This window comes from Numida meleagris, chromosome 1 (assembly GCF_002078875.1).
Source record: "Numida meleagris isolate 19003 breed g44 Domestic line chromosome 1, NumMel1.0, whole genome shotgun sequence".
Classification (NCBI taxonomy): Eukaryota; Metazoa; Chordata; class Aves; order Galliformes; family Numididae; genus Numida; species Numida meleagris.
The window spans coordinates 112,716,527-112,743,495 of record NC_034409.1 but is presented as its reverse complement, the minus strand read 5'-3'; the positions used below and the strand labels follow the sequence as shown (position 1 = coordinate 112,743,495).

At 34.1% G+C, this 26,969-nt stretch overlaps 1 protein-coding gene across 14 annotated transcripts in view; it reads right to left on the bottom strand.

The window, feature by feature from the left end:
• The window catches only part of DMD (dystrophin), a 1,007,484-nt gene that overhangs the window by 714,702 nt on the left and 265,813 nt on the right, over positions 1-26,969 (bottom strand). For 13 of the 14 annotated variants that reach the window (XM_021408144.1, XM_021408061.1, XM_021408111.1 and 10 more), the window contains exons 9-12: positions 26,032-26,154; positions 8,952-9,140; positions 8,447-8,628; positions 4,959-5,109 (exon numbers count right to left, since the gene is read on the bottom strand). In XM_021408144.1, coding sequence (XP_021263819.1) covers positions 4,959-5,109; positions 8,447-8,628; positions 8,952-9,140; positions 26,032-26,154 — 645 coding nt within the window. The remainder of the gene's footprint in view (positions 1-4,958; positions 5,110-8,446; positions 8,629-8,951; positions 9,141-26,031; positions 26,155-26,969) is intronic. The other variant, XM_021408153.1, reaches the window with a different exon arrangement.

The window sequence follows — 26,969 nt, the reverse complement described above, 5'->3', positions numbered from 1 at the left end:
AGATTTAGATAAGATACTATAATTTTTTTACTCTGAGGGTGGTGAGGCACTGGCACAGGTTGTCCAGAGAAGTTCTGGCTGACCCATCCCTGGAGGTGTTCAAGATGAGGCTGGACGGGGCCTTGGGCAGTCTGACCTAGTAAGTAGAAAAGGGGTTGGAACAAGATGATCTTGAAGGTCCCTTCCATTCCAAGCCATTTTATGATTCTAGGATTATGGTTCTATGAAAACAAAACTAGCCAAGGTCCTGTCACAAAGTAGGGAACTGAGCAACCAGACCTATTTGCTCCTTCCTCTGCCGTGATGTAACAAGAGGACAAGTGGCAAAGATTGAAAGAACAGGAGCTAAAGAAGCATTGATATTGAAACTTCAAGCCACAGAGAAGACTATTCAATTTCTTTTCATAATTTTTGTTACTTTGTTACCTAGATTGTGCCCTTAACACTTGAGCAGAGTATGCCTTGGTGATTCATACATATATAGTATGATAGTCACAGTCTGCAAAATAAAATGGCTAACTTTATACGCCAGTGGAAATCTTAACTGTATTACAAACTATGTTAAACTTCATCATATCATTTTTTTCTGCTGCTTTTTCAAGTAGAATAATTCACTTAGGTATGAAGAACATGCATTAGCTGAAGATTAGGTTAGGCATTTTACATCTCTTTTATAAAACATTTTACTTTTATTTGAAAAAAAAATAAACATATATAATGGAGATATACACAACAGGAAAGGAATTCACAGGCTTTTGGTTTTAAGGTATAAACCTCTTAGTCTACAATGTTTCAGAGTTTTAATTTCTTCATGGGCATAGTCTAAGATGATATATTCATAAGAATCCTTTATTCTGACTTTTATGCCTGTGATTACTGCTTGCATCAGAGAGCTAGACTATAAAGCAATTCTCAAGGACTGTGAAGTACACCAAATTATTAAAACAATCCTTAGTATTCAGACTTCTCAACTTTATCCTGACACAATTCTTGACGAAGGAACAGGATGATAACTGCTTCTGTTCAGTCTTCTATTTAAGCCTCACAAAGCTTACATCCAGGGAGAAGGTGATTTTTACTTCCTTATTAGAGGAGATATGAAATATGTCAAAACCATGGAGTGAGTGATGATCTGTAAATGCCAGGAGTAAAAGTGTGAGCTTCACACACACTGTGAAAGACGTGAGAAGTCAGTAAACAAATGAAACTAAAAAGTTTAGTCATTGTCAAATCCCCAGGTTCAATTTGCCTGAGCTAAATGGCTGTTCTTTATAATTAAAGCATCTATTTTTACCATAAAATTCACTGGAGACAATTCTTTGTATGCAGGCACTTGTTGAAACAGAAATTTACTGAAGGCAGTTTTAAAACTAGAGCATGCTCAGTTCAGATCATTTGAATTCAAATTTGTAACAAGCAATCCTCAGCTCCTAGAGAGGAAATTTTCAGGCACTTAAAACTTTTATCTACCCCTGTGCTGTTTCCATGTATCAATATATATATGTCAATGCACTGAGACAGCAACAAAAACTCATAAAACACCACAGCTGCTCTAATTCCTATGTGTCTATCAGATCACAAGTTATGTGGCTCTCAGGTAATCTAATTCAAAGTGAATAAAATTACACAGGGTATCAAAGTACCTAAAGAAAAATACATCCTTGATATTTGAACACTTTGAAAGTTTCTTAATTTACCTCTGCATTTTTCTTTTTTTCTTTTTCATGAATTACAACAAGATCCTAACACTAACCATTTTCTATAGTTAATGATATTTTCTTTCAAAAAATATAATAAAATCAATTAAAATGAATTTTTCCTTAATCATAAAATTTATAATATATTATTTGGCTCTAACTATTCAATAGTTCTCAGACTTCTAGTGAAAAGCAGCTTTCTTAATAAAATTATAAAGAAGGGATCCTTACAACTGCCAACAAAATGCTTAAGATACTGCTGCAAAGGCAATAGTCTTTTAAAAAAAATGTTTGAGTATTGCTTCAAAATACATTTAACTATGCCAGGTTTCTTACCAGAAATGTATACCTTCCTAATAACATAAAATCTCTGTCACTCCATCCAGAAATTTTTCTGTACTCTCAAGTTATTCATCTTTTATACTACTGAACTAAGTGGCATGCTGGAAAGAATGCTGTTTGCCTTCTCTGATCTCAGTGATAGGTGTGATTCCCAACCTGAATGGCGAATTATTTGTAGTATAGGACCAAGCAAAGAAACTGAAATACTGCACTGTTGAACAAAATTGAGAAGCGAGTAGAATAATCAGAGGTAGGGAAGTCATAGATCAAAAGGGTATAAATAAAATGAAATAATTCAATGAAATATTCAGTGAGTGGAAATGAGGTATTAACAAAGAGAGAAAGAGGGGCAGAAGATGACATAAGTAAAGAGGAGATGGAGATAGGACAATGACAAAACCAACCTATCATCTTTGTAGTTTGTTTAATCATAGAATCATAGAATGGCCTGGGTTGAAAAGGGCCATAATGATCATCTAATTTCAACTTCCCTGCTGTGGGCAGGGTCACCAACCACTAGACCAGGCTGCCCAGAGCCACATCCAGCCTGGCCTTGAACGCCTCCAGGGACAGGGCGTCCACAACCTCCCTGGGCAACCTGTTCCAGTGCGTCACCACCCTCTGAGTAAAAAACTTCCTCCTAATATCTAACCAAAATCTCCCGTCTCAGTTCAAAACCATTCCCCCTTGTCCTATTGCTATCCACCCTCGTGAACAATCGTTCCCCCTCCTGTTTATATGCTCCCTTCAAGTACTGGAAGGCCACAATGAGGTCTCCCTGGAGCCTTCTCTTCTCCAAACTAAACAAGCCCAGTTCCCTCAACCTTTCTTCATAAGAGAGGTGCTCCAGCCCTCTGATCATCTTGGTGGCCCTCCTCTGAACTCGTTCCAAGAGCTCCACGTCTTTCTTGTACTGGGGGCTCCAGGTCTGGACGCAGTACTGCAGATGGGGCCTCACAAGAGCCGAGTAGAGGGGGACAATCACCTCCCTGAAGTGAATCTTCTCACCTCTGGATCCTACCAATAGTTTATGAATTGCCCAGAATTACATGAGACTATGAAAAACTGAAGGCAGTGTTGGTTTTGTTTTTTTGTTTCCTAATTTAACAATGAAGAAAAAAATATGGTATTAAAATTCTAGAATTTTAGTCTTATGGTAGGTCATTTTGCTGCAAAAAATATATAATGAAGCTACCTGAAACAATCCCACAGTACTTGAAACACTAGAAAATACCTTGGTCTTCTCTTACAAGACAAACTATACCTATATAGAACTATACATACACAATTGAAAGTAAAAACAAAATATATTTCTCCATAATATAAAATTATTTCTCTCTTGATAAATTAATCTGATTGAAAAATAATTTAAATTAATTTGAAAAGCAATACAGATAAATATTATTGAATAACTCGTCATAATATAAATGAAGAATTGAAATGTGGGAGAAGTAGATTAATGCATACCTTCAGTCAGATATTTTAGAAATACACTAAATACTCATTTGTTTCTCAGCATTAGAAAGAAATAGCATAAAAAGATCTCATAAATAAAAGGATTATATTTTATGTTGGTGTTCAGTTGTGTACATGTAGAAAAATATTACTGAAATCTTAGTACATGCGCATTCGAAATCTGTTTTTTTTTTTCCTCCAGTTACTACTTCATAATGATCTGTTCTTTTTTTTTTGTGAAATTTACTGTCAGAATATACACTTAACTAGCAAATTACAGACTGACAACCATCATCATCTCAGAAAGCAGTGAGAGCACAAATGGAAGCAGTAGGCCTAGAATTCCTATACTTCTTCAGAACTCCTTAATCAGAATGCAGAAAAATTATCTTCAACACTGAAGTGGCTCATGTGAACTTTCACTGGTTTTGATCTCTTTTTTAGAAACTGCAAAAGCTGTTTTCAGTATGAATTTGTTCTGGGAGATTATCTGCCCTCTAGAGCCTGTACACTGTCATACTGACATAGGCCATGAAGCAGCAAATGTTAAAACCTGTCAAGATACTATGGAACTCTGGTATCTTGACAGATTTTGAACTACTGCTGTAGAAACATTAATAGATTATCACAGTAGATCTTCATCACCTCACACACTATATTTTATACTTCTCTGTGCCTCCCTAACACTATCACCATATGTGTCGCAAATGCATATATAAATATATGTATTATCTATTTAAAGGTACACAGGCACATAACAGAGCATATATAAAAACAATTAGGAATAAGGTTCATTCATTGTAAAACTTAAATTAATATGAAGTGGATTTAATTCAGTTAAAAAAACCTATTACATGAATTACAGTCTCTTCCCACTTCCCAACCTTTCAAACTGAAGAGCACTATCCTTAAGTAATATGGAATAAGTTGGTCAAATTCTCTCTCACATTCCATTTATTAGTTTTTTATTTTTCATGAATACATTATTAAAAGAGATTTTCTAAAGTTAGAGACTAAAGTCCATTTTATAGTGCTGCATGGTTACATATTCACAGTCTAAGGAGTCCTAACAAGATGATGCAGACCAGCTATGGCTACAGAATCAATAGTTCTACAGCATGCGCCAGGAAAAATGCAACATGGAAAAATAAAAAAAAAATACACAAATTATAAAACCTGATAAGATTCTTATTATACCGTATAGTAAAGGGATGTTACAGTTGCCTAGTACATTCTAGAGCACTGTTTATATGGAAAAAGTAACTTCGTATATCAGGATAAAAGAGTTGTGAAACAATAGCTCCATAAAAGCCTTTTAATTGGTTAATTTTATAATTAAACCAAGATTCCATATTACTCTGCTGTGTTCTAATGGCAGGAATAGAGATCCAAAATACTAAAAATTCACTTTTTTAAGCTTTTGGAAGCTATATATGAACACAGAACCCAAATTCCATACCATACCTTATGCTCTTCTACTTGTCGCTTTAGGTCCTCTAAATCTGGACCTAAGGGCTCTGAATCTATCTTCTTTGTCCTCTCCTCTGTTTTTGTTAGCCAGTCAGCTAACTGGGCTAGTTGCTGATTCTGCAGCTCCATTAGGATTTTATGTAAACTGTAAAACAAATAAACATTTCAAATTACATATGAAACAAAACCTGTCTGACTTATATGCTCTTGATTATCTTCGTTAATATTACAGATTGTAAACTAGATGACAACTCTGCAGGACTGTTCAGCACATGTTTTTCTTTCAATCTTGAAATCTATTCTTTCCAGAAGACATAAAGAACATCCTTGGGCATTTTGATTGTTAAACTTATTTTCATTAGGCTAGATATCAAGCCAGAATAAAAAATATTTTCAGGCAAGTAAGCGAAGATTTGTTGAAATAGTACTGAATTAAGCAGTAATTAAATTTAAACAGTCCAGGAATCAAAACAAAAGAAAACAAGCAACAAAACTTAGTATTAGAACTCTGGAACTGGATACATTTTATGTTTTGCTAAAGTTTTATTCTCTAGCTGCACTTCCAATTCAGCTGTTCAAAATTTAAAAATATTATCTGGATTCATAAACTTTGAAAAGCCCTCAGACACGTACTTAAAAAGTTCCCTCAAATTAAGAGTATTACACAGATAACTAAATTTTCAGTTATCCAGTGGAGAATGTTGTCAAAAATTAAGAAGTATTTTGATAACTCCAAAATGATCTGACCAGAAATCCATAAAACATACTTTACATTTCCTTCCTCCAATCTTGCCTAAACAAAATCTGCAACTCATCAAAAACACTTTTGAAATAATACGTAAGCTAACGCTGAGCAATGGAATTGCAAGTAATTATTTGTTTTCCCCATCTTCCACATACTATGAGATTTTAACTTAGACCCAAGTCACTGTCCTCCATGATATTCAAACACAAAATACTTTTTCACTGAGTTGAATGTGTTGTAAAAGTTGTGGAAGTCTCCATAAAGTGGTAAATAACATTAAGCTTTCCTCTCCCTGATTTCATTTATCACTCTGAGATACTTTATTGTAAAGAATTCTACCTGGGGAAAGGTAGGAGGAAGAAATGAAAAAGCCGGCTGTTTTACTTCAGCTTGTTAATGCATCGCTTGCTACAACAGTCAAGTACATTCAGTACATACTGAACACATGGTAAATTGAATTTGTACCACTTTTAAATAATTACACTGCTGTGTTGCAAAATTCCGCTGATATTCTGAGCTTCTAAATGTCTTTTCAAATATTAAGTCCCTTTCACTTTTATAGTATCTGTTATTATTATATCTTTTTTTTTTTCCTGATTGTTTGTATTTGTTTCCCCTGTACTGTAGCACAGCCTACTTTTAATTTCACTCCCTGTTGCCGTTACCACAGAGGACAGACAGTCTTGCTGTTCTTATCTTCACAAACCATCTCTGCTTGGATTGACAAGTCACTCTAGCCTTAAAGATGGGATTACAGCAATGTGCTCAGAAAATTATTCTTTACAGCAAGGTAGAAGACAGATCCCGAAAGTTTAAATTGAGTCTAATAATCTAGAAATATATTACATGTGATATGAAAGCTGTTTCAGTTCATAAACCATCAGCTGGTGCCTGAAACAGTTTTGACTCAATAGGTCAAAACTAGCCATCTCTAAATACATCACTCCTAAGAAATTTTCTCCTACCTTAACCAAAATTTCATGAAGTTTATCAGAGATTTTTTTTTTTTGTATAAGAAAGTAAATAGTAACACAACATTCTCTGTAAAGCTCTTATTACTTTGTATCTTCTGCTAATTTCATCCATCAGCAATTTTATAGGCTTGTAAAGATATGCAAGGTCATAAATGGATAGAAATCACAAAAACAGAATCTCATTACTCAGTAGCAACCAGAAAAGAAAAAGTTTGGAATTACTAAGTACATACTGGAGGAAAATTACCAAAAAAACCCAAAACAATGTTATGTGATTGTTCAAAATTATAGCTTGACTTTTATTGTTGTGTGCAATTCTGGATGCCTTTATGCCAAAAAGATAAAGTAGAACTGAGCATGCTCAAATAAGAGCAAAAGAGCAAGATAAATAATCAAAGATATATATTTATAGCAAAAGTAAGAAAACATAAATGACATTGACCTTGATTATGTTACGAGAGACCAGATTAAAACCAACAAAAAGATGCCATTCCTAAGAAAATTAGTAGGAAGAAGCCTATGGAAGTCACTGCAAAAGGATGCTCTGGATGATATTGAGTTTACACAGGTCCAAAAAGATATTGAATAAATAAATAGAATTAAAATCAGTTATAGGTTAAGAAATGCAGACAACTGTTTCCATCTCAGGGAGTTCCCTCAGCTGAAAACAACTTGAGGTCGTGAAAGTGCTAAACAGTACTTCATAATTTAAGATGTGTGCTATCAAATCAGAGCAATGGTTCATAGACCTCACTGTTTGGTGTCCAGAGCAGTAGGTGGATATAGCCCAGTATTTCATCTCTACCATTGGCAAAAATGAGATGAGAAGTTGCTCAGGGTAACATGTGCCTCCTCTAAAGCTTGTCCTTTTCCTGACTAACAAAGATATTCATTCTTTTATAGAAATCACATTTGCAAAAGCACTTGCTCTCCATATGTACTGAAGGAACAGACCTAAGAGTTTCTTGCTTAGTACATTTTTCTGTGAGAAAAATTAAGATGTCAGCAGATAGATTTTAACGAAGTCTGTCTAACTCAAAGTAATGAGGAAGCCATCAGCGATCTCAAATTTGGGTGGTTTGTCGCTGCATTTATTTGTCTTTATTGTATAAATAGCTATATTTAGTAATTAACTTCTTGACTAGAAAGAAGTTGATAGTGACATCCCATACATTTTAAAATTTCCAGTCGTTTGACTTAGTATGGTATTTATAAACTTCACATTGGTTCCCTTTTACAGAAAGGCCAGTAGCTGTGCAAAATTCCAAAAGGCAAAGTAAAACCGTGTCAGCTGAGTTTGAAACTGAATTATTGTATCAGACAGGAATTAAAAGACTCCATGTGAAAAAAAGAAATCTGAGAGAAAGGAATTTGAAAGACAGATACATAACAGACATTCTCTTAAAGCAGAAGGAATTCAACTCACGCACAAAAATAAAGACACCTTCAATAAATTTCCTCTGTTAAATACTCCATATAGTGCAAAATAAATTACTCTAAAGTACCACAATGACAAGGTCCTACCTTTATGGACATTCTCATAATAAATATTACTATGGAAAACAAAATTTCAAAATAAGTCATAGAAATGTTAAAAACATGCAGTATTTAAGCTTTGACATCACTATACATCAGATTTCAGGTTAAAAAACAATCACTAAGATTGAGTCTTGTTCACAGTGAAAAATTCACAGGTGTCATTCAAGTTCAGGACTGTTCCAGTCAAATTCAATATATATTAGTTTACCTGGCATATTACTTACTTGCTTTGTTTTTCCATACTTGCTACCCTGAGACTTTCCCATCGAGAATTGAGTAGATTCATTTGTTCTTGTATTTCATTTTCTTCATCATCAGAAAGCTTTCCAATTGTTAGAAGTTGACTTCCAACTTGCAAAACATTACCAACACGGCCTTGGTGAGCTGTTAATTCCATCATGAAACCCTGGCCATAGAAACAGGACCGTTTTAAGTTTGATTCATAGGAACAGAAGAACACTTTGGAGAAATATCTTCAGTCCCAGCACATTCCAAACCTGATTTTTCAAATTTGCTTTTATTTTTTTTTCAAACTCTCCCCAAATCTTGTAAAACAAAACAGAAATAAACACTTTAACATTTTGCATGCCGAACAGTCTTCAATACTGCCTTTAAATTCTGCAAATAAAAAATTAAAATAAAATAAAAAATATATATTTTTATTATTATTATGTTCTTATAGGATCCAAGGAGATAAATGACCAACAAAAAATTAGTATAAATACATACCTCATGGGTATGAAACTGTTCTTTAACAACTTCTACATCACTGGATATATCTCCTTGTGCTTGTAATGCATCTTCAGCAGAGAGAAGCCATGTGAGTACTTCTTCTAAAGCAGTTTGGTAGTTGTCAAGATCCATTTCGGACCTCATCACTGTGGTGGTATACGTTCTTTTTTCAACAGTTTCTAAAAACTGATCAAAAAGAGTAATGCAAAGATAACCTACTCAGTTCTAGAAAGGAATAAATAAAATGCCATTTTCTTGTATAATAAAACAGCTTTTTACATAACAAAAAGAATTTGACAGCTAATGCGAGGGATTACATATTTGTATACCTGCTAATTGACCAAGATGAATTAACAGTAAGGGAAATAACTAAATTCAGATTAAATATTTTACACACGAATTCAAATTATCTAGCAACTATTCAGAATAGCTGCAATATTTAAATTATAACTGTAGAGTGCTGTTAAACTTGTTCTCATTTAAGTCTTTTCTCTTGGAACTGTGAGGAATTCATTTTCTACAGCAGCTAGTAAAATTATATGATCAGAAAGCAGCAACTTGCATGCTGACACATGCAGAGAAACTAATAAATCAATAACAAGTATTTACTAATTACTCTGATCTTAGAAGACTAGGACAAAACAGAAGCTAGAAACATAGCTTGATACTGAAAATGTCATCTCAAATCTATAAAAAAATTCAGAAGTTTAATTTTCTAGCTAGTTAGTACAAAAGTAAACTCTTCACATAAAAATATGTTTAAGCCTTTATCAAAAATGATATCAAGAAATTTCAATGATTTGTTAGCATAAATTGTCTCTACCAATACACTTGAGCAAAAAGAACACTTCATAGAGCCTTTGAAGCCTTTCACTTTAGCTTAGGACAGAAAGTCAAAGTTTAATACTACAACCAAAATGGATGTAATGAGATCACTAAAAAGGAAATTTTCAGATGTGCAGCCGAAAGCTGTGCTACACTAGCTAAAACATTAGCTGTAACTTCATCACTTTTTATGTGTGAAAAACAATGCTTAGTAAATGGGGGCACATCATAAAAGCAGGCTTGGAAATCGTATTACCTCAATAGTCTGGTTTAAATAATATAAATAATGATGCACAGGCAATTCCAGCACTTATTCCTGCTGCACAAATTAACATTTGAACTGCATGCAAATCTGTATTTTAATTATTATATCATTTCATTAAGAAATAACCCAATCACATTACATTTATGCAGCAAGTTAATTTTTGAATTACCTAGTTTACTACAGAAAGGGGTAAACTGACCACTGATTATGCACAGGTAATTATTTTCTTTGTACAGTATTACTGCTTATGTATATACACACTTGACCTGCTGAAAAAAGAAAACAACAAAAAAGATGCAGTAATAGTTAAACAACACTGTGGATATAACTTTTGCACAGATCTGTGATGATCTCCATCCGCCATTTGATTGAAAATTCTCCATCTGAAAATCCCTCTTCCTCTACATACAACACAGAATGTTATCTCATATATGATAACTCATAAACCAAATATCTGCTAACTTCTGCTCCACAGGACAAATACTTGGTATAATTTTCCCTAGTAATTTTGACCAGACTTTTCTCTCATGTTATTGTAAAGACTGCATGGAATTGTATAAAAACATCCTGGACTCACGACTTTCAGAGATAAAATGGCGCAGGTTAACTTCTGCACTATTTTAATAAAATTTTAAGAAATGTAAAAGAGAAAAGCAAACTCTAACATAAATGGATATCAAAGCAGCTTCTTGACATCTACTCCAATCTATGCTCTCATTCAAAAAACGACAGCTTCCCGACAAATGGAAATCAGAAAAGAGCTAGAGGAAATATAAGGAAAGGACTGTGCACAATGGTATCAGTAAGCCCTTTATTTGATGTTGGGGGCAACAATAACTTTTCAATTTTCCCTGAAATTTTACAACACCAGTGACAGCAGAGAGCTGGAATCAGTCATTAGGTAACAGAGCAGATAAATGGATATCAATTGAAGTGTAAACAATTAAAAAAAAAAAAACACAGAAAACATGCATCTGTGGATAACACAAGCTCCTCTTAACAACCTCTTAAATGCTGAGGACTAAGTCACTACAACATTGTACCTTCTCTGCTTCCATGCTTACGGGGATAAGAAAGAGTAACAGCCAGAGAATAACCACCAGAAGCTGAAATATTAGTAGCCCCTTGCTATTCTAGAGCGCACAAACTATTTCTGGTCAGATCTGACAGTGACATATGCAGGGACCCCATAGGATCATCCTTCCTGATTTCACTGACAAAACCAAGCCATTTTTTCATACTTTGAAAACTCTGTTAAACTTCATTCTCTGTTTATAAGCTGGATACTTAATCAATGGCCAGCCCACCTTGATCTAAATCTATAAAAGCAGAGAACATTCACACTGTAAAAAGTTGCCTCAGAGCCAACAGGTGGTTTTGATTTGAAAAAGAAAGTTGATTTTTAAAATCTGATGCTGTACTATATCTTCACTACTTCCATCGGTGCTGTTACCTGTATGAAATAACTGGACATTCTTGTTCATCCTGCATATGGAATGCAAAACAGCTACTTAAAGCAGTGGAAACTCCAACTGTGCTATGCAAACACTGACAATTATTTTGTGACACAAGAGAAACGTACTGTTTCAAAATGATGAAATTATTTGATCATAAATCCACTCCTCTAATTTACACGACACAAAACTATACCGAAAGAAGGGCTATCTTTGGAGACTACTACTCCTGTAACATTCCCATTTATAACTAAGATTGCTGTAGGCTCAGCTGTAAATGGAACATCAAACACAACATTAAATATTCACTCTTGGAAGTGGACAGATACTGCCACGTGCTTTGTACTCAAAAAGCAAAAGTAACTTTAAAAAGTTAGGTATCTCAATATGATATTCAGTACAACCCAAGAATAATGCACATTGAAATGATCCACATATCACTAACAGCAATGAAACTCCTGAATTTTATAAATAATAATCATAGACAATGAGTTTAAAAACAAAGCACACCTGACACAGCTTCCCTATTTCTGAATTTATATGAAATCTTTACAGAATTATTAAAATACTGACAAAAAATAGAATTTGATGTTGTTGCATATACTACATTGAAAGCAAAACCATGGAGAGAGCTGCCATGAATTGTGATGACTGTTTCTAACGATAATTCTTAAGAGAATAAAAAACAATCAGGACAAGATGAAATTAAACTGTTGCTGTGGTATATTACTAGGAAAACTACACCAGAAAAAAAGCTGCTCATATATGCATGCATTCTCTTTCTTGAATCAAAAACTATTCTTAGTAAAGAATTTAATTATTACAAAAAAGAAAGCTGATTGGGTGCAGTCAAATCAAAACATCCCATTTGTTTATATAATTCATTGAATAACAACACATGCATGAAGACACAAATGTTAAGGGGAAATTAAAACTACACAATTCAGATTTTTGATGAAAGCTGCCTCACATCCAGCTGGGAATCAGCAAGGCAGCCAGCTCACAAGTTATCTGGAAAATTAGCTAGTCTTTTTTTGTATGGAAAATAGGGGTTGACCTAGAAAGCAAAAAAATGCTCTGGATACAAAGGTTGTCCTCTAGGATCTTTTTTCTTGGCCAATAAACATTGAAGAATGTTATGTGCAGAAAAAGATGGGAATCTAAGTTTTTACATATTTCACCATTTCTTCCTGGGGAGAGTAGACTTCTGTCAAGAGTGGAAGACCCTAAGGAACATTTAGTTTTAAATTAAAATATAAAAAGAGAAAATAAAAAGCCTTTGACCTTCAGAAACTTGGAAAAATAAGGCATGCTTGGCAGCTGTCTGAATTAATTCAGAGTGATTAAATGATGAGCTTCCAGCTGCTTCAGGGTGAGAAAGCGAGGATAGGGAAGGTTGCTCACCTACCATTGTATTATATTCCTAAAGGAAGGAGAAGAATTTCTGTATTAGTTAAAATAGACTCCTTCTGAGTTTTAGAAATTACTTAGGCAGTTTCTGAATGCAGCTTTATGATAAATATTTAGGATCCATTACAGCATTCTTATTTACATTATATCTTTCTTCTTTCCAAAACTGCCTCTTTCTCACTGTACACTATGAATCCAGCTCGACATAAACAGTTTTAAAATTCAGAGACATCAAATGTTAAAGAAACATTTATTTTTAACAAATGCAAATTTATGTTCAGTGTAGTTTTCTCATTTTGAAAACTCCCTTTGCAGAATTACAGCCTCAGAAAGTAGCGTGCAATTTGACCCTCTAATCACAGTTCTTAGCAGGCAAGACAGATATCACTGCTTATCCCATCAGTTGCTCAAGGTTTCTCATTACAAAATCATATTTCTGGTCTTTAAAATTTTAAAATTATAACTGTTCAGTCTGAAACGTTCTTCAAAATAATCAAGGCTATGGTAATATCAGATAGGATGGTTCAGTCACTTCTGGTAATAAAACTGATATATTGTCCAGATCACTTGTTACTACAACACTAACTACTTCCCCATTATAAATGAGGCTGGTATTTTCAGTTTATTCCGAAATCTTTGCAAGTGAAAATAACTTTGATCAGGAAGGGACACTTTTTGCCATTCATATGAAAATCCACTCAAGATTTAAGCTTATCACAAATCTAAAAAATTGGAGCCTTTGCTTGCAGATTATAATAGTTGATTTCTTTGGTGAATCCATTTATACTGGAGATGCTTCCACCTGGATGAATCTCCCTGTCCTTGCAACTGCAGTTTTCACACGTAGTAGACTGGTAAGTTCATCACAACTGAATAGAGCCAGAAGCAGGCAGCATGGATCTAAGCATATTATAGACGAAAGAAAAGGCTGAAAATATTGTCAGGAAATGATAAAAGAACATTGTTCTCTTTAACCACCCCCATAGATACAGTTGGTACAAATAAAGTCTGGAAAAGCCTAAGACTTTCCTGGCTACAAAGACAATTGTGCACCTAAGGATTTAGATTCTAGAAGTGGGCTGAAGTCAACTGAAAGCTAGTGAAAAGCTTGAAACCAATTGTATGAGATGACTAAGGGAAGTGACTAAGACTGGGTAAGAAAAAGAGACTAAGAATAGTTAAAATGGTATAAGAGTTAAGAAACAGGAACTGAGACTGTCAGCTACCTAGAATAATCCAATTTTCTAACAATTTAAAGCTCTTTAATTTTATATTTATGGTCAAATAAATCAGTGCTTCAAAAAAGGATTTCATCTCTTCATTTACTTAGCTTGTTTTCTTCAGCACACCTATACCCGAAAAAACATATCAGAACAGGTTTTGTTACAAGCTCCTTGACTCATTTTTCACAAAACCTACCTAAACATACATACCTTTTATTTTTTTAAATGTTGTAGAAAACATTTCAGCCTGCCTTTACATCAGTGTTCTAATTATATTGAGACTTTTGTTCTGACTGTGAAATGTATTGCTGTTTGAAGTATTACAGATGACAAGATGCACAGTACTTTTTTCAAAGGAAGGCACTTCTCCTTCAAGCAATTAAGAATTATGGCTCTAAACAGTAATATGACTTGATATAGATGTGTTAAATCAACTGACTGTGATTGAACTGAATTACTTTCACCATACACCTATAAGAAAATTATGATTTCTTGCTGTTAAAATGCCACCATTTCTCATCACTTCCCTATTCCAATCCAAGAGCAAGACAAACTCTAATGGGATGTGTATTTCAGGCGCTGTCACTTTGTACAGTGGAATGTCAGGTCATCTGGTTTCTAAATAACATGTAAGTGTACTCTTCACATAAAGAAAAGTGAAAATTTCTCAGTAGAATAAATTTTCAGTATTGATTAATGAATCTTGACAAAGTTCTCTGGTAGGAAGTAGCAACAGGGTCCTGAAAGTATATGACAGATCTAGAAATCTGGGTCTGTTCCCAGTACTCAGTAGTGTTACCAACCAGGTGAGTATCTTCAGGCAATTTTATCCCTTGATGGTTACTATTCCACCTTAAAATCTAAATTGTGATTGTTGTGTGACAAAGAATCCAAGATGGAGGAGAAAATGCAATCATGTTAATTTATTTTTAGAAGTGTAAATTCTAAATGTAATAAGGACTTAAGTAACAGTCACTTTAACATAGACTATTCTGACAAATACCTTTTAAATGTTCTATGTTCTTAATTAAAATGTATTTTAACAACTTCCATAAGCAGAAAAGCCACTAAAATGTGTAACAGAAAACTGGAATGGAGACAGGTGAATTCTATCTTAGCCAAAATAAATACAAGTGAGTTATCCAAAAAAGCACCAAACTGTTTCTTAACATGTCATATGGGAATTGACAAACAAATGCAGACTTTATTCCTTTTCTCTCTGGTGACAGAGAAATGGAGAAACATATATCAAAGCTATTTTGCTTAAATACAATTGGAGATTTCAAGATTAAGACTACAGATATAAAGGCCAAGAGGAAAAAGTTTTCTGAAAAAAATCAGGGTTCTATTTATTTTCATATGCACTTCATTGGGAATTCTATAGCTTTATAGTTCAAACTGCCATGAAAATATATCTCTATGCTTACTGCTCCATCATTCTGGAGGACATATTAGACTTCTTTCCACTATCCTGTTTAGTTGTTACCATCTCTACTTTGTTTTATATTTTCTCTCTCTCCTGCTACTTAACTAGTATTGTAGGACATCTATTGGTGTTATTTAAAATCTTTGCTGGTGATGTGGACAATGGAATTGACTGCAACCTCAGCAAGTCTGCTGATGGCACCAACCTGTGTGGTGAAGCTGACTTATTGCAGAGAAGAGATCCCATCCAGAGAGACCTTAATAGGCTTGAGAGGTGGGCCACTATGAACCTCATGCAGTTCAACAAGGCCAAGTGCAAGGTCGTGCACCTGGGTTGGGGCAATCCCAAACATGAATACAGGCTGGCCAGAAAAGGCATTGAGAGCAGCCCTGTTGAGAAGAACTTGGGGATTCTGGTGGATGAAAAGCTTGATGCTAGACAAAAGTGTGTGCTTACAGCCCAGAAAGTTAACTGTATCTAGAGCTGCATAAAAATAAATGAGACCAGCAGGTCAGGGGAGGTTGTTCTCACTCTCTACTCCTGAGGCCTCATCTGTAATACTGAAACCAGGTATGCGGCCCCCAGCATAAGGACAGTGACCTTTTAGAGTGAGTCCAGAGAACAGACAAGATGTTCAGAGATCTGGAGCACCTCTCCTACGAAGACAGGCTGCAAGAGTTGGGGTAATTGAGCCTGGAGAAGAGAAAGCTCCAGGGAGAAATTATAGTGGCCTTCCAGGACATAAAGGAGGCCTACAGAAAGGATGAGTAGTGACTCTTTATAAGGGAGTGTAGACACAGGACGAAGAGTAACAACAGTTTTCAACTAAAAGAGGATAGATTTAGAATAGAAATTAGGAATAAATTCTTCCCTCTGGGACTGGTAAAGCACTGGAACAGGTTGCCAAGAGAAGCCAGGGATGCACTTCCCCTGAAGTGCTCAAGGCCAGGTTGGATGGGGCACTGGGCAGGCTGGTCTAGTGGAGATTAGATGGAGAAAATTGAAAGGTATATATAAAATTTAGTTGAAAACAGAAAAACAATCTTCAAATCCATGAGCCACATATGCAGTGAAATCAAGCACTCCTTATTATGGGCCACTAAAGGTAGCTTTAAAAGTAAGTCTACTGAGCCTCAGAGTTCATTTTTCAAATTTTCCAATTGCTAGAGACTTCTAAGGAATTTTTAAATAATGATAAGATTTACAAATCATGTAAACAGTTCTTAAAAAGGCGAGGACACTTTGGGCAATTTTTATTAACAAACAGGACTTCTAATGTTGAACTTTTTTTTCCCATAAAGTAGATCACCTCTCAGTAAATCTCACCAAAAAATGTTTGTCCCATAAGAGCTACTGGTTGAAAAACAAAACATCACTATTAATATCTAGAGAAGTTGCAAAAAGTCAAATCAAATCAATTAGCTCACAAATCTAAACTCAAATTCATTAAATTCACCAAAATGTAACAAAATTGCATTTGCCATCTTCAGAAGATGAATGAAGTGTAACTTATTGTTGAATTTCAGCATAAAAGTTACATTAAAAGAAAGAAATAAATGGTTTTAAGATAGAAATATTTATGCATTCATATACAGATATCTGAAAATGCATTGATTACCATGCCCGTATACTTCAGTATATCACAGTATACTCCTTAAGCTCAAAATTCAAGTTACTGAATGCATGGTCACATAGGAACACAAATAGCATGAAGTCACAAAATACAAAGGCTGGAAGATGAAACAATCTGCAAACACAAAATTCTACCATGCTTTCTTTGCAAAACTGCAACCACATGAATCTTAATTGACCAGTAATCTGCACTGCATTTAACTCTGTTTTCTATGAGTTTTAACCAGCAAAAGCAATATATTAAGAAGCAAATCTGCAAAATTTAAGCCAATCATTACATCAAATATTTTTCAACAGATTTTATTCACAGCTATAAATTAATTCTGCTATTATTTTGGGCTACTAAATCATGATAATTCTCTTCAGGATCTTCATTAAAGATAATTTAGTCTTTGGAATATTTTACCCCAAAACTCTTTTTATATATTCACACAGTACAGTACTAAAAAGCTTCAATAGAAAGAGCAATTAACCAAAAAAATGATACATCTATAATATGACGCTTTTGAGAAATGTTTAGGACAAGAGCCAATTAGCAGACATACTAATTAGTTTCTCTGAAGTTGAGGGTAGAGGCTTGGTGATTTTAGAGTATTAAATATTGTGTTATCATAGTTGGGAGACTTTATTTTAAAAGTTGGTTTTGCAAAGTCATCTAAAATCTTAAACAGTCAAATTACCTTGAACAGGCTGAATACTCCGTTCATGGCTCTTATGTGCTTTACCCTCATTACACTTAAACTATTCCTAAATGTATTTTCACTTATATTAAAGAGGTTTTCCATTTTCAACAGAAATCATGTCAAAGAATATATTTTCAATTTAAAATTAAAAGCTAACAAAAAAGCTGATGCAGAAGTGGCTTAAGTAATTTAATATTTCTTACAAATTCTGTAGTATGACTGCCTTACTTGTCTCAACATGCTCTGAATAATAAATCTAAAGCTGAAAATGAGACAAAATGATAACTGTTCACCTCACAACAGGGTTTTTTCCTTCTCTGAATGCACAGCCTCATGTCTTTAAGTTCAGTAATCATACATAAATTATTACTAATAATTTTAATAGATAATAAAACCAGGAATATTCAATAAGTACTTCTAGACACATGAAAACCACATTAAAATACTGCTAAGCCTTCACAAAGACAAGCATCTGGATGGAAGAATGGGATACAAATCCATTGAGGACAGCTAAATATTAAGATACCATAGAATCATAGAATCACAAACTTGTTTGAGTTGGAAAGGACCCTTAAAAGTCACCTAGTCCAGCTCCTCCCCTGCAATGAACAGGGACACCTACACCTACATCAGCGTGCTCAGCACCACATCCAGCCTGACACTGAATGTCTCCAAGGACAGGTCTTCAACCATCTATCTGTGGCTCAAGAAATTTCTGACCCACAGATCAGTGGAGAACAAGTGAAAAAATGCTAAAGTTTCAATTCATGTAATCAGTCGTACCCCTTTCTTGTTTGTATGTAACCACTGTTGGTCATTTCTAAGAACAGGATACAATGCTGAAAAAAAAATCTTTGTTCTGACTAATCAAAGCTATTTTGTTGTCACACAGACCTATTATAGAGGCTGTCAAATTTAATTGGAGATGTACGAAAGCAGAAGTGTAGGATAGTTTTGTGCTATACTTCTGATATTTCTAAGAGACTGTGCAAAAATCCATTATATGGGAAAGAGAAGAATTAAACATGTCTAGATTACTATCAGTTATTCTTTCTTAAGCTATTTATTAACAGACTTCACCACCCACATCTCCCAATTATATTATGTCACCTTTGTTTTTCTCTCAGATTAAACAGAAATGTAATGCAGGAAAAAAAACCCCTGCATTTATAATTGAAACAGAATTTTGTCACAGTAATTTCAGTTAGACACTGTAATAAAATGCTGCACAGTAAATTTACATTTGAAAACTAATATTTCAAGGTAGCAGAAGCACCTTAGTTAGCCCTCAAATAATCTCTATTTTATAGGTCAAGGATTTTTGTTTTTTTCAGCTATACATATTTGCATGTGCATTTTCATGCCAAAATAATCCAAGTATCTTCCGACCTATGAGAGAAATACTATCTCGTAATTGCTGTTTAGGGGATAAAATGTGTTTGCGTGAGCAGGTGTATGTATATGCGTATGAACACGCATACAGATGCAGAATATATAATAAGGGTTACAATGTTTCTGGTCTAGATATAAAAATACATATATAAATATATATGTAGTATATATAATGAATTAATACATTTAATGAATATTCAGAATATATGTGTCCTGTTTTTGTCTGTGATAGAGTTAACTTTCTTCCTAAGTGGTGTTTACACTAACTCAAGGACTTTTCTGTTTCCCAGACTGTCTTGATAGTGAGGAGCTGGGGGCACACCAAGAGCTGGGAGGGGACAGAACCAGGACAGCTAGATCAGACTGGCCAGCTCCTGTATCATATGGTGTTGTGCTGAACAATAAAACTGGGGAGAGATGGCTAAGGAGGGGGGCTGCTGCTCAGGGACTCCTAGGACATTGGCTGGCAGGTGGTGAGCAATTGCATTGAGCATTCATTTGTTCTGAATATTCTTTTACCATTATTATTTTCCCTTCCTTTTCTGATCTATTAAATTATTTTTATCTCAACCCACAGGTTTTACCTTTGTCTGATTCTCTGTCCCATCCCACCAGGGAGGAGTAAGCAAAATGCTGTGTGGTGCTGAGCTGCAAGCTGGGTTAAATGACAGTATGTTACATGTGTAGCATATTTACAGGATCTGTAGAATTCTGTTATTTACTCTCTGGTAGATACAACCTATATTCCATTGTTATTTTGAGATGATGACACAGAGGGATTCCAAAACAGCTAAGTACAAATTAGTTATAAAGACCATTATTCTCACATACAATAATGTTTGCAGTTCCTATCAAATTATACTTCAGTTAACTGGCTTAAATGTTAGACATGTTTATTAAGTAAAAAGGTTACTCTAGTACAGCTATTGCTGGTGACATGACCTGAATTTACCTTCAGGCTCTGTTAAGAGGTAATTCACTACAATTACTCCTCAGATGTAATTACTAATGAGGTGGGCATGAAAGTATACTTTACAAACAGTGAATTAAGGGTTCTAATTCTTCTTGTGGAGACACTGAACAACAGTGAAATGTAGCTCGTGTAGCTGCTAAATAGCCTCTATTAATCCAAAAATTGACAGTTTAAAAAAATATTAACATACTGTTTTGCAGCCATGCTCTCCCTTACATTTGCTCATTCTTCCTCAACAGTTCCTTTCAATCATTCATCTTCCATGTAGCAAAAAAGAATTACAGGTACTTTATGGGCGAAATTTTGCCAAGCACTACTCTATTTCCCTTTATCATATAAAAGTTAGTCATATTTAAAAAAATGCTATATCAGACTATAAAGAGCAGGTATTTAAATCACATATGCATTGAGTAGCTATTGTGCACATTTGCAGAACATGAACAAAGCCAGAATTAAGGCTAAACCCAGAAGAGGAATTAGAATTGGGAAACTCTGTTTAAAAGCCATGAACACAGAAGAGAATGACTTTGAGACTGAATTTAAGAGAGTCAGGGAAAGACTAGAAAGAAGCAAAACATGGCAGAGTATAACAGAGAAAGCACTTGGTAACACAGCCATGTGATTAGAGATGTAAGAATAAACAATGTTAGAGAAACAGTTGATCTAATTTTTAAGATCACATTTCTACTATTTACAATATTTTCACAACTAATTCCGGCAGAAAAGTTATGCATGCATGTAGTCCTCTGATGGTCATCACACTACAGTATCTTCAGGAATAGATAAAATGTTGTATAATCTCTATTTCTTTATTCTCCTGTGCAATTCAAACTCAACATGCTACTCTGAGTAAACTAAGACTATGTGCTAGGAACACTTACGTTCCCATGATGGTACAAATAGCACAATTAAGATTCCACTCAGTTTTTCATTTCTGCTAGCCTATTTTTTGTGCATACAATTTTATTAAATGCTGGTAGTGAAAAATGTATACATCTGAAAAACTAATACTTTCTGTTTAAAACAAACCTTTATAATTACTGTTTTATCTTGGATTGGATATATTAGATATGTATACTGTTACCAATAATTTCACATTCAAGAGACTCAGTGGTACAGGATTAGTTTAAATAAACTTTTTTGAGTATTGTGTATCCTTTCTATCCTACGATACGCCTTCAAATGTAAGCTCTTAAAAAAAAAAACCATCATAAATGGATTCCAATTCAATATAAGAGAAATAAAAATGCATAACATGGCAATATTATTTTGGTGAAAATTTTATTTTAGAAGTGAATGCTTCCACTCACACGCATGAGGTTTCTAATTTTGCAGTAGATTTTCACTAAAGATTTGAATTTAAGTAACAGATTTTTTTTTAAAACAAAACTAAATAGTTCTTCTATTGTAGAACATCTTTGAAATGTACAGCCTCTTGCTATGTGTGCCTTTAAAAAAACTACAGAAGAAACTTAAAACACTGAAGCTTGTTGAAAGCATCTAAAAATCATGAACAGAAAAAAAAATAAAGCACAGAGTGTGTTACAGAAAAAAGTAGTTCTCTGTTCAGAAATACTACTAATATAGTCAGAGAATGACTTATGCAACTTTGCCATGCTTCTCATTGTAAAGAAAAAAAAAATTCCAATCAAGTACCCCTATTGCAAACTTTTGTTCTTTAATATTACAAACCGCGTGTAGGTGAATCATTCAGATTTATTAGATTAAAGCTGAATCTACAACAGATAAATTTATAGCTACAGCATTTTAAACAATTTGAATAATATACTATCCTTATTTATAATTCAGTAAGGCACAGGCTAATAATTCACATGGGACACACCACATTGCAGAAGTATAGCAAATTAAGGGTCTAAAAGACTAGGTATCTCATGGCAAAGGTTGCTAAAAGAATTATGAGAAAGTAAATCCAGCTTCAGTTCCTAATGCAGTTCTAGAGACCGTCCAAGTTACCTACTGTACTGACGAATGGATGGAGAAAGTAAAGTACAGTAATTCTATAAGGTACATATGACAATACAGAGAACATAAGGAAAAATATTTTATTATACTTCTGTAAAACAGGAGTAATGGCTGCATGGTTACAAATTTCCCACTGCCTCAATAAGCCTTACATTTCCCCACAGCCTCAACATGCTACGTTGAGGCCTGAGATGAAGTCTCTGATTCATAAGTCTCAAAGGAAATCATTAAGTGCCAGGCATTACTGTCCACACTTGCCCAACTGCATCTCAAATTATTTTAATTCAAATCTACTGACATTTGTCAGTCTAAGTGCTAAAAGTAATCCTACCCATAAACACCATACTTCAAATATCAGAGAAAGAAGAAACACTAACTTCTGTCAAAAGTGACAAAAATCTACAAGATATCAAAATATAATGGGTTGGATCTTGCTTAATCAAAGGCATCCAAGGCAGGCAGAATCATATGTGGCTTTAAAAATAGCCTTGACAAAAGCCTTTTTAACATTGGCACCAATCTCCATAGATAGATTTTTTAATCCCAGTTCACAGTTACATTTTCAACATTATTTTTTTCAATATATTAAAATTTTTTTCTAGGTATTTCAGTGTTTGAGTTTTTTTCCCCTTTGAACTTGAGCTCATTTAAGGCAGTATCTTTTATGTCCTATGGAGTTCAGGCAGTGGAAAGCAAGTAAGAATGAAAGCAGTGAGACGAGAGTTTTGCCTGAGATCAATATTTGAAACTGCTCTGACAAAACATTTTCTGAAAAAAATCGAAAGAAAAAATATCATTTTTCTTGGTCAGGTGTTCAGTGACATTAAGTGATGTCGCATATAAAAGTTTCTCATAAATGTAAAACAAAAGCTGAAGAGGAATTTTAAATGGAGATCTTGAAGAGCTTTAGAAAATTAAGTTAATGTTTTCTTTTTTTCTAAATGAAGCTAGACAGACTCTCATTACAGAGACTGCATACAAGACAATATACCTGTCAATGTAAATATTTTCACTTGGGTCTTTCCTAATATTAATACAGTAAAATCAAATATACAGTTTTGAGAATTACAGCCTAACATCTCCATGAACTTATGAACACATTCTAAGCAAGTAAGGTAAAAGGATGAAAACTCTTCTCGTCATTAGCAGAAGAGCTACTAGCCATGTTTACTAACAGCTTTTTAAAAGGCTTAACTTCAACTAAATGTGGCTAAACACAGATCACAAAATAAGAAGGCACTGAGTGAACTGGTTGGCAGAAAAGATTTTCTTTGAATCCGAGAAGCATTAGCCACAGTTAAGCAAAGTAAGACTTGTCTGGCCAAAATTTGTGTAACTAAAATAGTAGGCCTTGCAGAGAAGTATATCTCTAAGTGACAAATAGACTATGAATTCAAAGGAAGGATGGATTTTAAAGCAATTGCATGCATGTTTTGAAACTTCACAACATATTAGTAGGAAGTGTGAAGAATCAAAATAAGTGTAAAGAAGAGCAATAAGGGGAAAGTGAAGTGAAATGTGACACAGAAGTGACAAGGGTCATAAGATAAAAGACTTTGGCAGATGATAGTGTAACAGGATACGCTGATAAAACAGCCCATGCAGGGCTTTAAGATTTTAGAAATTTCGAACAACAAAACCACACAATACTCTAGTATGATTGATTTCAAAGGTTTGATGCTGCTACTTGCAATGACAAGCAAGGTAGAGAAACTTTCACAAAGAATGAAAGAAAGGTTCCTGTTCTAGAATAGAATGGGATTATTTTTTTTGAGCTCTTTTTCTCCAATAGCTTTAAAATTTCAGTGATGACAGCTACTAAGAAACAGAGACAATGAAGGGGTGCTCTACCTGAGTTACAAAATTTTCTATGTGCATTCAATGCTGATTCTACTTCACACTGAAGAAATAATGAGCTTCTACAGAAATATATTTGCTTGCCCTACAGAAATAAATTTGACTGGAAATTGTGTAGGCAGTTGCAAAATCAGTAAGGGTACCCCAAAATCATAATATAGCTGAATCATAATGTACCCGGCAGAAAATTGGAAGGGAAATGAGAACTGAAAAGGAAATATTTGACTTAGTTAAAATAGATGAGATTATTAAGTAATATAAGCTTCAGATACCTAGAGCAAAAATTACCAACCACTATTTTAGCAGGGTTATAAACTTCTTGTAAGTTAGATGACTGCTGTTCTTCAATCTGTGCATGGCTAGAGGCAAAAAAAAAAGTCATTACCACTGATTAAGAATTGTATAAACTGAAATGGCATATAAATTGGTACTACTTGTAATACAGGTTTATTTTTACGATAATGTTACTGTCAGGTGTTTTTTCACCTAGGATTTTAAAGTAAATTCTTTTCAGTTGTTAATACTTGTTCGCCCTCCAGCACAATATGGCCCAGTTCTGGTTATGTCTTCAGATTCTGTCAAATTGGCAAAATTTAAACACTGTAATAACAGTTACTGCAGAAATGTAACAGATAAAGCTTCCAAACTCAGGAAAAAGAAAATCTGAAAACTGCGATGAAAGGTGAGGTCTAAATAATTAAACATTTTCTTGGTAGATCTTAGTAAGTATTTTTGAAACACTGACTTTAGTTACGTGAGTTTGTACATTACATTTGATGAGTAGGGATGTTGACAAAAAATAAAATCAGTTACAACAAATGTGGCTCAAGAAAAAAAAAAACCTATCATGACTTTTCTTTCTTCTGAATTACCAGTTTAGTACCTAAATAGAAGAAATCAATCATATAAATATTAAGCATCTTGTTTAAATGCTGTTTTCAATCACCATTGCAACACATTTGATGTTAGTATAATGTAGCAGGGCTCATGCAGATGTGCACGGTTTTATTTTCCTGGAATACTTAAAAGAAGTTATCCAGTAAAATACCTGTCACTTGAAGAGTAGATTCAGAAACAGTGTTAAATTAAAATGTAAATTTGAAATATATATTTTAGAGGTTAGACAGCATACTCACACTGCAGTGTCAAATAAACGCAGATTTTTTTTTCTTTCCACAATAATGAATGCAAAGCATAATATTTGGCTCTCACACTTGTCAAAAGTTATAAAAATCTAAATATTGAAAGTTTTATTATGAGGACTGGTTGAAACAAATAAGATTAAACTACTGAAGCTACGTGAGAATAAAAGTAAGTAAAAAAAAGCCAACAACAAAAACTCAAGAATCCCTACCTGAAACGTTGACATGGTGCCATTTTTGATTACAATGATCAGCTATTAACATTTCATAATACAGGTCATATAAAGAATATTAAACGTAATGTTTTCCTTCTCTTCTCTTCTTTTTTTTTTTTTTTTTTTTCCCCCAAGTACGGTGATCTTTTGAAAAATATAACTTTCTTTAAAAAATATGAGGGTTGGGAAATAGCAGAAAACCAATAGCTCTTGCTTTTCTATAATCCAACCCGGGACACAAGTTTAATAACAATGAGACGCCAAATACATGTGTTTGGTTTGTTCTTTTAGTATTCTTTTAAGTCAGCATACATACTATTTACAAAAATGACGATAAGGAAGAAGATTAGAATTCTAAAACAGCATCAGTGTTTGAATTTTCTTCATCCCTACAAGTCAGCATAACATCTATTGCCAGCCATGCTGAAATATGCAGCAAAAAGTAAACACTAGACAGATGCTAAAAAAACAAAAACAAAAACAAAAAACTGGGAAAAGTGGCTCATCAAGATCAGATATAAGCAAAATGCACAAGCTTTCACTTCAGCCACAAGCTTAACATAACAAATTTTAAAACAAATAGCAATATTGACAGACCTGTGGAGGAACCTGCCTCCTTTTTTGGTCAGGGGATGTGACATACGCAGTTTGTGCATATGCATAACTTTTGAACCGTGGTTTAGGAGAAGGTGAAGGTCTCGGGGGTATATTGACTGTGATCTATGAAGAAGAAATCAGAGGTGGAAAAAACAGCTATATGGATATGCACATATTTGAGAAGTAAAGCAATGATTTTAGAAGTAAATGTAGAAAGAGCATCAGCAGTTATATCTTTGAAGGACAGTGTTAATATTTGGCAGTCAAAATCGGGGTAGTATTAAGTCTGACATTTCACCTCAAAAGGTACAAAATTTCAGGACTCAATACAAGCAGAATATCAATACAAATTGAAGATTCCTTATAAATAACTGGGAAAAGCTGAAAAAAACATTTGATCTTCTAGTAAATCCTGAACAAACAAAGCTAATACTCATCTGCTTGTACTGAGCATCCCAAAAAACAGAGATTAAATTCAGAACAAGTACACCAGGCCTAAAATCCACTAAACAGTTTCAAATGATGATTTCAGTCACAAACATAACTGGAATAGGAAGAATAATTAACTCCAGGGATTACTTGAGCTTTCTGAGCAGCCAACTATGAGCTGAGAACAAATAGTCTTAAAATACAAGTCTGTATAAAAAAAAATGCTAAAAAAAAAAAAAGTAATTAAAAATGTGTCATGAATGTGGAAAAATGGCAGCAGCTACTCCGTAAAAAAGGCAAAATAGGCTCTAACATATCTGTGTTTAAAATTTAAAACTTTCTCCAGGTTTTGTGTTCTTTCTTCTAGCATACTTCGACAACCATAACATCCAGTGCTGTAAAAGAGAATCGCAAAGCACATATTTCTTAAAAAGTTACTTTATAAACAGCCAGGTGCAAGGTGAAAAACAGTACAAAAGTATATTGGCCAGGGATTCTTTGCCTTCCAT